Genomic DNA, 13,175 nt, shown 5'->3' on the forward strand with positions numbered 1-13,175 from the left:
TTCACACAATAAATCAACTATATTAGTTTTAACTTTTTCTATGTGTAGTTCGCTCAATGCTCAGTCATGTCTGACTCTTTACTGCCGTTTGGACTGTAACCCACCAGGCTCCTGTGTCCATGGAATTTTTCAGGCAAGAATACTGGAGTGGGTTGCCATTTCCTCCTTCAGGGGATCTTCCCAACCAGGAATTAAATGCATGTCTCCTGCACTGCAGGCAGATTCTTTTATCTGCTGTGCCATTAGGGAAGACCCTTTGTGTAATACAAAGTATTAAATGAAAAGTCACAGAATGTGTGCACTATAGTTTTGTTGTCTTTATCTAAAACTTTTTCAGATAAGAAAACATCTAAATCCTAGATATGCAAAAATGATATATAAACTTTAAAAATCACAGTAATAAGTGTCTTTTGTGTTCACCATTATATTTTAAGGACTCAAACTATGTGTTTTTGGCACATAGTAAGCACTCAGTAGATATTTGTTAGATGAATGGATTGTATTAAACAGAAAACAGATTTATTACACACATTTATCCAAGTAATGTTTTATCCTTAAGTCATGTTCTCATGATTCACTGAAACTTTTAGGGCTGTTGCTTCAGCTCTGCTTTATTCTTCACAGAACTTTTTCTCATAAATGGCAAGCATGTGTATTAATCTGAGAACAGTGCTTAAACATGTCCTTACTCATTTATACTAAATGACTTCAAAAGAGTCAGATTTGATTTTATGTGTATGTATGTGTATAACATCTGCCATTGTTTTTAGTTCATTTCCAGAATTATGTGGTAGGCCTTTTATCATACTATATCCAGATATAAGCAGAATAAAAGTTTCTCTGCATTTTTGCGTGGAGTTCATAAGTTTAGTTCTTCTATCTCATTGGTAATAGCTTTTACTTTCTTTTAGAAGAGCATTAGCCACAAATGCTAATTAGCCCTGTATGAAAATAATAGGGCCACAAGGTGATTGAGAGAGAATATCAGGTATTTGTAAGGCTTGGTCTGAAATAATCATCTAGAATGTCATTGTGCTTTTAACATCTTACTGTAGTCACTGAGCATGATATAATAGGGTAAAATGTGGGTTTAAGAGTTTGGGTATCTTTCTTACGGTGTCTTCTCTTTGGGGATTGAAAATGACTTCTAATTTACAGGTTTTCCTGGAATTCCAGGACCTCCAGGAGCACCTGGATCACCTGGAAGAATTGGTCTAGAAGGTCCTTCTGGGCCACCAGGCTTTCCAGGACCAAAGGTCTGAGACATTTTACTTCCTTCCTTTTTCTTTTTCTACCTTCCTTGTGTTGTGCTTAGTTGCTTGGTTGTGTCCGATTCTTTGCAACTCCATGGACTGTAGCCCACCAGGCTCCTCTGTCCATGGGATTCTCCAGGCAAGAATACTGGAGTGGATTGCCATGCCCTCCTGCAGAAGATCTTCCCAACCCAGGGATCGAACCCACATCTCCTGCATTGCAGGTGGATTCATTACCATCTGAGCCACCAGGGAAGCCCTTCCTTCCCTTAGCCTTCTCTATTTTGGCTTAGACATCATCCCAAGTCTTCACTATATAAATAGAACTTAACTTATTGTATTTTTATTTAAAAATATTTAACTCAAAACACTTTTTTAATAGTCCAAGAGATCAAATTTGAAGCAAAATTTTAAAAAATTATGAACCTGTTTTTTAGAATGACTGGTTATTTAATGAGATGAAAGAATACAATCATCAGCTTCCTCTGTGCTTTTCTGTAGTATCACTATTCTATTTAATCTCTTCCCATGTCTGTATGGTTGTTGGTTGAAATGGTGTTGAATATCACATCAAGTGGGCTTCGCTGGTAGCTCAAGCAGTAAAGAAACTGCTTGCAATGTAGGAGACCTGAGTTTGATCCCTGGGTCGGGAAGTTACCCTGGAGAAGGGAATGGCAACCCACTCCAGTATTTTTGCCTGGAAAAATCCCATAGACAGAGGAGTCTGGAGTGCTACAGTCCTTGGGATCACAAACAGTTGGGCATGACTAAGTGAGTAACACACACACACACACACATCATGTCAAGTATTTCTCATACTTTTTCCCTCTGTTCCACCCCAGATACATAATTCAAATTACTGCTATTGACTTAGTAATAATAATGCTGTGTTTAAGTTGGTTTCCTCTCCTCTTATTATATTTTATCTCATCTAAAATTTTCCTTAGTCTTCAGCAAACTCTTAGGATAAAACTTCAGTCTTATCCTAACTGTTCCTGTATTTTCTCTGTGCTTAATTAATTTAAATTTCCTGTGTTTTTATCATTACTACCTTTTTTCTCATGGAAAGAAACTTTGATCATGACCACAGTTCTCATGAGAAATCACTGCTCTAGTGATTGTTTTTATTTTATTATAAACCTTTTCAAATGAACGCAAAACTGCAAGGAATAATAATAATGAACTTTCATATACCCATCACTCAGGTGCCAAATTATCAAGATTTTATCATACTTCATCTACTCTTTTTTTTCTTGCTGAAGGATTTTAACCCAAATCTCATATACTGTGTCATTTCACCTGTAAATACATATGTGTTTTGCTCAGTCACTCAGTCATGTCTGACTCTTGTGACCTCATGGACTGTAACCCACCAGGCTCCTCTGTCCATGGGATTTTTCAGGCAAGAATACTAGAGTGGGTTGCCATTTCCTCCTGTAGGGGATCTTCCCAACCCAGGAATTGAACTCATGTCTCCCATATCTCCTGGATTGGCAAGCAGATTCTTTACCACTGAGCCACCTGGGAAGCCCATAAATATATATAATACTTCAGTATTCACCTCTAACGAAATGGACATTTTATACAAAACCCACAATTCCATTATCATTCTTAGTCAAATTTAAAATAATCACCTAATCTGTAATCACATTTCCTCACTTGGGTTCTTTAGTGTCATGCTCTCTCAGATATTTCTTTCTTGTCCTGAAACCAGACCAAATAATTCAATTTGTTTTACTAAGCCCTGTTTCCTGTCCTTTCAGATGTTCTGTACTGCATACCAATTACTTTTCTTTTTATTTATCCTATTCCCTGTATCATAGCAGGGGGGAATATTACCTTGTATTGTCTGCTTTAAATTCTCTATAGTAAACAGTAGGCACCAAGAAAGTCATGGGAATTTTGTTGTGTTTTATCATGTATATGCTCTAGGGAGAACCAGGATTTGGGCTACCTGGGCCACCTGGGCCTCCAGGACTCCCAGGTTTCAAAGGAATACTTGGTCCAAAAGGGGATCGTGGTTTCCCAGGACCTCAAGGTCCTCCAGGACAAGCTGGCTTGGATGGGCTACCTGGACCAAAAGGTATGGAGGCATTTGCTACTTCTCAATTTGCTTTTAACTTTTGAAGAAATTGAAACTGTTGGGAAAGTTTATGGGTGATAAATCCAATTAACTAGAAAGCCTAAACTACTCCCCATCATGGCTTTTTTTAAATCCTCCATTGATATTTTTGTGTTTTATTTCATTATATAGGTGATATATATGTATTGGAGTAACACTTTTATAAGAAGTTTTCCCTTTATCCCATCTCCATCTACTATGTTCCTCCACATCACATGTGTAGCTGTTTTTTAGTTATTTACCCTTCTGATGTTCCTTCGTACAAGTCAATAGGAATATATATATATATATATATATATATCCTACCTTTCTCGAAAGATAGATTACTACCTTTTGACTCTTTGCATTTTACTTATTTCATTTAACTTTATATTCTAGAGATCCCTCCATATTAGTGTATAGAGATCATGATTTAAAAAAAAAATAGTTGCCTAGTATTGAATTGCTTGGGTATACCATGGTTTGTTCTACCAGTTGCTAGTTGCTAGATTGGGATTTTAGCAATCTTTTCTTATTAGAAATAATGCTACAGTGAATAATCTTGCATACATGTTATTTCCTATGTGTAATGTTAGAATAGAACAATAAAAATGGATTTTCTGAACGGAAGGACAAATGCATTTCTATATATCGACAGATTCCTCTCCATTTGCACTCTTTACACTCCCAGCCAAAATGTATGAGTGTGCTTGTTTCCCCACAGCCTTGCTAAATGAGTATGTTGATGACCTCTTGGATTTTTTGCCAAACTGTTGGAAACAAGTAGGTATCTCAGTATAGTTTTCTAAACATTTTATTGTGAGAAATTTCAAACACACATAAAATATTAATAAGAATTGTACAGGGAAAATCCATATATCTACCACTTAGATTCTACAATTAGTATTTTTCTCTCTTCCAACATTTAATTTTTAAAAATTGTATTTATACAGCAAAGTAGAAAGAATTTTATAGTGACTACTTTATACCCACCATTGATATGCTACTATCAATATTTTACTATGTAAGATTTGTCACATTTGTCCATCCCTTTCTCCTTTCATTGACTTATTTTTAATGCAACTCAAAGTAAACTACAACAGCAATAACTTCTCCTTCAGTACTGCAGCATGCTTGTCATTCATTGTAATTCTATGGCGGTTCTTTTTCTTTGATACAAAATTCACAATAAATGAAATGTGCAAATCTTAAGGGTACATTTTCTGGATTTTAGCAGATACATAATTCTGTGTCACCTGCCAATTTAGGAGACTCAAGTGACACCCTGGAGGAGGAAACAGAAACCCACTTCAGTATTCTGCCCTGGGAAATCCCAGGGACAGGGGAGCCTGGTGGGCTACATTCCGTGGGGCTGCAAAGAGTCATGATTGAGCACATGTGCACACACAGTAAAAAAAAAAAAAAAAGGAAGTTTTGCCATTTCCAACAACATGAATAGACCTGGAGGATATTATGCTTAGTGAAATAAATCAGACAGAAAAAGATAAATACTGTATGATAGGGCTTATATGTAGAATCTAAGAAAAAAACTGGTGAATATAACAAAGAGGGAACAGATTCTCAGATATAGAAAACAAACTAGTGGTTAACAGTGGGGAGGGGTAAGATAGGGTAAGGGATTAAGAGGTAGAAACTATATATAAAATAAGCTGCAAGGATATACTGTACAATACCAGAAATATAGCCAGTATTTTTATAATAGCTATAAATGGACTATATAACCTTTAAAATTGTGAATCACAGTACAGTTGTTCTATAATACTGACTGTTGTACTACAGAAACCCACACAAAATTATAAAGCAACTTTCCACCACTTAAAAAATAAGTAAATTTTTTTAAAAAATAAATAAAAATAAAAAAGAACAAAATTGTGAATCACTATGTTGTACACCTGAAACTTATATAATATTGTGAATCAACCATACCTCAGTAGTAAAAAAGAAACTACTAGACCTTTTCCCAAAATGGTTGTATCATTTTCTAACCAATACAGTATGAAAGTTTCAGTTGTTCTGCATTCTCTCCAGCATTTGCTGTTATTGATCTTTTCATTTTTGAATTTTAGTAGGTATGTTGGTAATGTATTTTGGTTTCAGTTTGCATTTCCCTGATGACTAGTGATGTTGAGCTCTTTTGCATGTATGTGTGGATTATTTACACATTCAGATATTTTCCCCCCTTTGAAATATGGTTTGTTCCCCTTTTTATTGATAAGTTCAAAGTGACTTTTACATATCCTGCATGCTGGTTCTTTGTCAAATATATGTTTATGAGTATTTTATTCCTGTCTGGCTTGCCTATTCACTTTACTATCAGTGTATTTTGATGAGCAAAAGTTTTAATTTTATTGATTTTTCATTTATCAGATTTTTGTCGTATGATTATTATTTTCTGTGTTTTGCCTAAGAAAACTTTCCCTGTTCCAAAGTTACAAATATATTCTGTTTTATTTTTGTAAGTTTTACAGTTTTAGCTTTTATGTTGGAGACTGTCATCCATTTTAAATGATTTTTGCTTAGCATCATTTATTTAAAATAGCTCTCTCCCCATTGGATTATGTTGGTGCCTGTGTCAAAAATCAAATAATTTTTTTATGTGTAGGTGTATTTCTGTGCTCTCAATTCTACTTGTCTATTTTATTATCCTAAGTCAGTACCAACTGTTTACATTACAGAGGTTTTATAGTAAGACTTGATGTCAGGTAATGTAAGTTCTCCAACTTTGTTCTTTTTAGAAAATCTCTTTGGATATACTAGGTCCTTTGCCTTTACTTTCAGGGTAATTTAAATTTATAATTAAATTTATAGTTAAAATAATGGTATTTCCATTATTATAAGTGAAATAGACCATCTTTTCATATGTTTAAAGAATTTTTTTTCATGTAAACTGCTCATGTCCTTTGTTCATTTCTTTATTGGTTTCTTCTATCCCCTTGATTTTGATTTCCCTAATTATATATATGAATAAAATTCATCTTAACTGGTTTGGCGATTGTTTCTTTTTTCCTTTCTGGCTTGCAAGGAACTAGACTCTCCTGGTAAACAGTTTCGCCCCCAGAGAAAAGTCTGAGCAACCCCCATGCTCCTGAAAAATGTTGGGTTGATTCCCATTAAAGCAACAGAACAGCAGAACAAAATTTAACCAGGCTATAATTTTGCCAGCAAAGGCCCCAAACTGAACCAATACAAATTCTTCTCAGATAAGCACTTTTTTTTTTTTTTTCCAGTTCAGTTGTGACTCCAGACAGGATCCAGAGAGGAGTTCTAAAAATCTCTTCTCTGGGTTTTATGGAGACTTTCTTTACCCTCCTGTGTTAGCCTCTTAAGGCACTGTGTCAGCCTTAAGATAAGCACTTTTAAAAATACCTTCCTATCTTCGAGTAGACAATTCTGGTCAGCTATAAACTGTAATTAATAGTCAAAGTTACAGGTAGTGTTTCCTATCAACTACGTCCCCAGGCTTAGACCTGTGACCCCAAAACTTACAGATAGAAATATGTCAGATGATAAGCTATGTGGCTAACAGTCTATATGGAAATTGCTCTCTCACTGTACTTTGTTTATAATAACAGCCTTGAGACAGAGGTTGGGAAGAAAGAGCTTGAAGCCTAGTTTAAATATCAGCTCCCTATGAAGCATTTGCCAAACCATTGAAGTATAGAATCCTCATATCCTACATAGGATTCATTCTCAAATATTAAAACTCAGTAAAGTTCCTAAGGTGCTAGAAAAAAAAAGAATTGGGGACTTTCTGCTGTGTAATTCCTTTATTCCTCAAACATTTATTATGTTCTTATTGTGTGCCTACTACTTTAATCCCTAGAAACACAAAGGCATTGATTCTGTTCTTGAATATCTCAGAGATTGTTCTCCACTGTAAAAAAAAAAAAAAATCATAGAGGGCATCACCATGATCTTGGTTTTCTCAATAGAAACCTTTATGAATATGTATCACTAATGTTTTGGACCAATAGACCACAGTCAAAACACAGCAAGCAGATCACAGTAAAATTTCACCCACTAGATATATTTATACCAGTGATTGGGTATTAAAACTTAGAAGAAATTGATATGACATTTTCAAGGCAACATAGTGACCAATATGGCTAATATCCATCAGGAAAGAACTATATGAGGGAGAAAATGTGCTTAAGATTGACCATTAGAATCATTAAACAAAAATGAAAAGATGACTTTGGAAGCATTCAGTTTACCTCTTGTGTTACTTTTGTTCAGGGCCTCTTCTAAGGTACCTTGGGAAGCAATATAAGAGCTGACATTTGAACTGAATCTTTAGGGAAGGATGTTCCAGGTGGCAGAAATAACATGCAAAATATCGTTATGACAAATAGAATGGTGTGTTTATAAATATTGAAATAAATAGGAAAGAAAGTGTAATTTGCAAAAAAAAATCTGTATCATATTTGGAAATGAATAAAACAAAATGTGCCTAATGTATTTGTGGAAAAAATTAAAACTGTTATTAAGAAGTTGCTAAGTCTTCTGTGTGGATGGGAAGACATAGTCAATTCTCCCCAGATTTGTCTATACATATACTGCATTTTCAATGAGAATTCAAGTAGGAATTTTTGGACATGACATAACTGATTCTGAAAGTTAATGTTTAGCAAACATAAGTTAAAACATGCTACAAAACTACTGTAATTATAACTTTGTGATCCAATGCTAAAGACAAGTGACTCAGCTGTTGTTTTTAATATCTAAACTATATTTATTCCTTAAAGGTGACATTGGACCAAATGGACAACCTGGGCCAATGGGACCTCCTGGGCTGCCAGGAACAGGTTTTCAGGGACCACCAGGGCCACCAGGAATTCCTGGACCAATAGGCCAACCTGGTAAGATTGGAGTAAATATGCACTTTGTAGCATAATTATGTAGAGGTTGGTTAGCCCCTCAATAAAGTGTAACCTATGTAATAGTCTTACAGAAAGCAGATCTGAGAGTTAACATGTCCACGTATATAATTATGCAAAAGCAAAAGAGCACAGATCACAGCAGAAGAGCTAATATTACCTGATATTTCCCTTCTCTGTTCATTTAAGATTGATCTATTAACAACAGTGTAGTTTAGCAATTGCAGTATGTTTCCATGGCTTATAATCATTGAGCTAATCATACCGTTGGAATCTTAGGAACTTCTGGTGCTAATCATTTTGGACCTGAGTAGCTATATGGCATTAATAGAGCTTTGTCTGTGAAACCTCATAACATTTCTTAGCACAGGATTAAAAAAATTATGTTAAAAATATTTTTTAGGTATCCTCATTTTTTTAAATAAGTGAGTTTAATTGAATTTTCTCTTCTTTTGCCCATAAGTCAGCATTTACTTTGCAACTCATAAGCATGCTAAGGTTTTTTTAATATTAATACTCAAAAATATTTTTCAGCTTGTAACCTCATAGAGAATCATATGATTCCTCTATGTTCATGCAAGAGTTTACAGATTCTGAACTATCTGGTGGTGTGAATTACTTTTATCTTAATCTAGGAAGATATAGTAAGGGTCCCACATGGGCCAAGATTTTGTTATTGCAAAGTACTATAATAATATATGAAATTAAAGCAAATATGGAACATTTAGTCATTCCTTGAATACATCGGATGACTTAAATGCACCATTCAGATATACATACGTTGACTTTGAAGCAATGGAATATGTTTTCTGACCTTAAATGCCAATAGGTAGGTATTTTGTTAGTTTATTATGCTAAAAATTTAGAAACACTCATTAACAATATAAAAAGCCTGGAAAGTAAAGGTTATTTTTGCTTATGTCCTATTTTAAACATTTGTTTTATGGCGCATTGTATCTTTTTTTTAAATGGCCCCTAACATGTCACTACTGATTTAGAAATAAAAAAGAAAACTTATGGTGTTGCTTTGAACCAACTGGTTAAAAAGTAGGTGCTTCAACATTAATGAGAAACCCTTCTGTCTAACTAGCATAGCAGAGGGATCTTGAGAAAAAACAATTTTTACGTTTGGTCATTATAGTCTTGGCCTGCTATTTCACAAAATGGCTAAAATGAATTTATGATTTCTGTTGTGTTTTTTCATTTTGTTTCCCAAAATTACATAAGGTTTCAGAAGCATTTTGAACTCTGAAATCACAGCTGAGCAAGACTAAAAAGAGATTATTAATACCAATTAATACCAATCTGAACAAAATAAAAATACATTTATTTGTGTTTTAATGCTTTTTAAAATTTAGCTAATATTCTACAGTATTTCATTCATCTAATGTTCTCTCTAATTCATGGATATATAGGTATATTTATAAAGTCTATATAGGATTGGCAGGGGGAAAAGTAATGATGCTGAATTTAATCTCATCTCTTTCTTCTGTAAATATATATTTTGCCATACAATTGAAGATCTGAACTAATATAGTTCAACAAATAAATGAAGTTAACAGCAACTGCCACAAAAATGTATTGAATACATTCTTATTAACATAGAAATATTCTCAAATCACAATTTTTTACCACCAGATGACTATATTTTATACTTGATAATAGCAGTGTATACTCACTCTTAAAGTAAATTTACATGCAAATTGTGAAATTATTTGTTCTAGTTCTGTGAAAAATACCGTTGGTAGCTTGATAGGGATTGCATTGAATCTATAGATTGCTTTGGGTAGAATAGCCATTTTGACAATATTGATTCTTCCAATCCATGAGCATGGTATGTTTCTCCATCTGTTTGTGTCCTCTTTGATTTCTTTCATCAGTGTTTGATAGTTTTCTATGTATAGGTCTTTTGTTTCTTTAGGTAGATATATTCCTAAGTATTTTATTCTTTTTGTTGCAATGGTGAAAAAATAAATAAATAAATTTTTAAAAAAAAAAAAAGTAAATTTACATGAATCACCAAAGCAGAATATTGTCTTAGTGCATTTCAAAAATACCATAATTTTTGTTTGTACATCTCAATAACAGGACTGTCAGCAAGGCTACTACTAACATCTTGATACACCAACTTATACTGTGTGGCTGAAATTCGAACTACCTATTTTTAAAATAAGAAGCTTATTTAATATACTTGCTGTGTTTCATTTTGTAGTAGAAAACTTACTGCAAAGTATTCTATCTTGTCATTTCTCCAGAGATACATCCTTTTCAGGCTTTTCTTTTGACTCCAGTTTTCTGCTATTATTTAATTAAGCTTTACTATTTGTCATTCTTTTTTCCAAAGCAGACTGTACAGTTTAATGCATGTTTTTAAGTTAAAGACTTGTTGAATATCAATTTCTCATTTGGCGATAGGAAAATAACATTTTTTTAAAATGCCAAAGGACAAGGAGCAGAATGTTTTTCATCTTATACCCTAGTAAGGGAGAAATGGAAGTTGTTGGTTCTTATTATTTGGTCTGGCCAATAGCTGTAAGATAATTGCTTTAGTGATCTTTTTAGAGGTCAGTTAAATATACTTAATTCCATGTTCACAGGTAATACCCTAACCTGAGTCAAACGTGTTGTACACTTGTCCAGTCTCAGGAACATGTGCATAGCTAAATGAGTTCAAACTTATCACCACTAATGTGAATCAAAGAAACAAGGCATTAATCATGTCATTTTCATAGATGAAGGAGAGTACATTGTCATTTTCTAACTTTCTGGCTATAAAACCCTTGGACTGTGTGTGTTTAACATTTTCACAGATAATGCATATTTTTGGAATTTTCTTTTTTTCCATTAACTTGTTCCATTTGGCTGTCAATAAATTAAGAGCATTATACACCTTTAATGCACTTAGCCTCTATAGATATAGCCATATAATTCCTGTTACTGTATAAGATTCAGCAGAACTTTTGAATTTATATTGACTTTCTTCATCCTGGATTTTACCAGGATGCCAATTCGTGACAATAGTAATGGAAAAGATCTGTGCTGTGAAAAATACAGCATAACATATGTTACTGTTATTACTAATAACAATGAAGAGATCTTAGCCTAGAACATGTAGTTTGCTTCATCATAGACATGCACTAATAATTATTGAGTTCTCTGTACCTAACCTGTACGGGCTTCCCTGGTGGCTTAGTGGTAAAGAACCCGCCTGACAATACGTGGGTTTGATCCCTGGGTTGGAAAGATCCCCTGGAGATGGAAATTGCAACCCACTCCAGTATTCTTGCCTGGGAAATCCTATGGACAGAAGAGCCTGGCAGACTACAGTCCGTGGGGTCGCAGGGAGCCGGATATGACTTAGCGACTAAACAACAACCTAATCTGTTAGAGTACAAAATCAAGTTTAATTTTAAACCTAACTAAACTTTAAGAGCTTAAATTCTGAAATGATCATTCAAAGCAGTGTAAAGATCAGAAATAAACAAGAGTGTATTGCTGATCTTCATAAAAAAGTATTTTTCTGAAGTAAATATTTTATTCTCTCTATTGGCAAACATATTTATAGTATATGTTATATGAGCATCTGAGCAAATGCCTAAAATAAGTTTCTTTACTCATTACTAATATGTTAGTAGTGAATCAATATCTAATAAATTCTATTTGTAGACTTTTTTTTTTCTAATCTTTACATGGTTAGTTTTGTTTCCTAACCTAATTAATCTATTTGCAACTTGCTTCTGCTTGGGTGGTTCATCTTGCTGCTGAACTGTAACTTCCTGCCTCTTGAACTTCAGGTCTACCAGGTATTGTAGTTCTCACTCAAAGCCATATTTTTCTATTTTAATATTGAGAATTTATTATATTAGAACAAATAGTAGAAAAAATCATCCAAATATAATAGCATCATCATAAAAGATGCAAAAGATAGCACATGAAAACAGTTCTGAGAAGCTGTAAATAGGATATTTATTTTTCCTTTGATTTATTATTTTTTGAGCTTTATTGAGGTATCAAAGACATAGATAATTGTAATATATTTCAAATGTACAATGTGATGATTTGATATATGTATACATTGTGAAAAAATTTTCACAATCAAGTTCTCACATCCATCACCTTACATATTTACTGATTTGTGTGTGTGAGAACCCTTAAGTTCTACTATATTAGCAAATTGTAATTATGCAATAATGTTATTAGTGATAGTCACCATGCTATTACATTAGATCCTCATACCTTATTCATCTGTTTTTTTTTTCCAAAAGCCATATCTTCAAGCCTTAAACTTGGAAAGCAACAAGATTTATCCACATTGAAGTCTTTTAATTATTTTGTAGAACTGCTCTCTTGGAGCATATTTCAAGGGGCAAAATAGTTATCTTGAAAACTCAGCTATTAAAAACTACTTGGGCTGTAATATAACAATAGACAGTCATCCATGTAGAGGTATAATTGTATACATTATCAGATATCATATTTCATAAATATAATATAAAATATCTCTCCCCTTTAATAGTATTTTTTACTATGAAATGGCAGCATTGGAATCATCACTACTGTGCCAACTAAATGGAAATCTCTAATCTTCAAAGTTAATTTTATCAGTTTAAAGGCTTGCTGGTAATATGACACCAAACAGGTCTTAAAACACCAGCCATCTTGTTCTCTTATAACAATAATTGCCTGTGAATCTTCAACAGTAAAACTGGTCATATTGTTGAAGAGATGCTTGGAATGATCACCTGTTTCACCCCCAGCTTTCAGTCCGTTATGGCACATCCCCATTTACCAGATGAAGACCAATAACGTTAAGTGACTTAAGAAGTCATATAGCTGATAGGTGTTGGTGTAGGAACTTGCACTATATTTGTAGTATAATTCCTTTCACTAAACATATTCTTTTTTAATTACCTTGTTTTCTGG

At 33.7% G+C, this 13,175-nt stretch overlaps 1 protein-coding gene and 1 non-coding gene across 6 annotated transcripts in view; one reads left to right on the forward strand and one right to left on the reverse strand.

Annotated features, from left to right (window-relative positions):
* COL4A5 (collagen type IV alpha 5 chain) overlaps positions 1-13,175 on the forward strand; it is a 236,308-nt gene that overhangs the window by 172,535 nt on the left and 50,598 nt on the right. For 3 of the 5 annotated variants that reach the window (XM_043896509.1, XM_043896511.1, XM_043896512.1), the window contains exons 28-31: positions 1,159-1,256; positions 3,186-3,336; positions 8,121-8,234; positions 12,047-12,055. In XM_043896509.1, coding sequence (XP_043752444.1) covers positions 1,159-1,256; positions 3,186-3,336; positions 8,121-8,234; positions 12,047-12,055 — 372 coding nt within the window. The remainder of the gene's footprint in view (positions 1-1,158; positions 1,257-3,185; positions 3,337-8,120; positions 8,235-12,046; positions 12,056-13,175) is intronic. The other 2 variants (XM_043896510.1, XM_043896513.1) reach the window with 1 other exon arrangement.
* Positions 6,606-6,729, reverse strand: LOC122691117. Its single transcript, XR_006340353.1, has one exon. It is a non-coding gene; the product is annotated as a small nucleolar RNA SNORA26 (small nucleolar RNA).

The sequence above is a fragment of the Cervus elaphus genome, chromosome X (genome assembly GCF_910594005.1).
Source record: "Cervus elaphus chromosome X, mCerEla1.1, whole genome shotgun sequence".
NCBI classification, from domain to species: domain Eukaryota; kingdom Metazoa; phylum Chordata; class Mammalia; order Artiodactyla; family Cervidae; genus Cervus; species Cervus elaphus.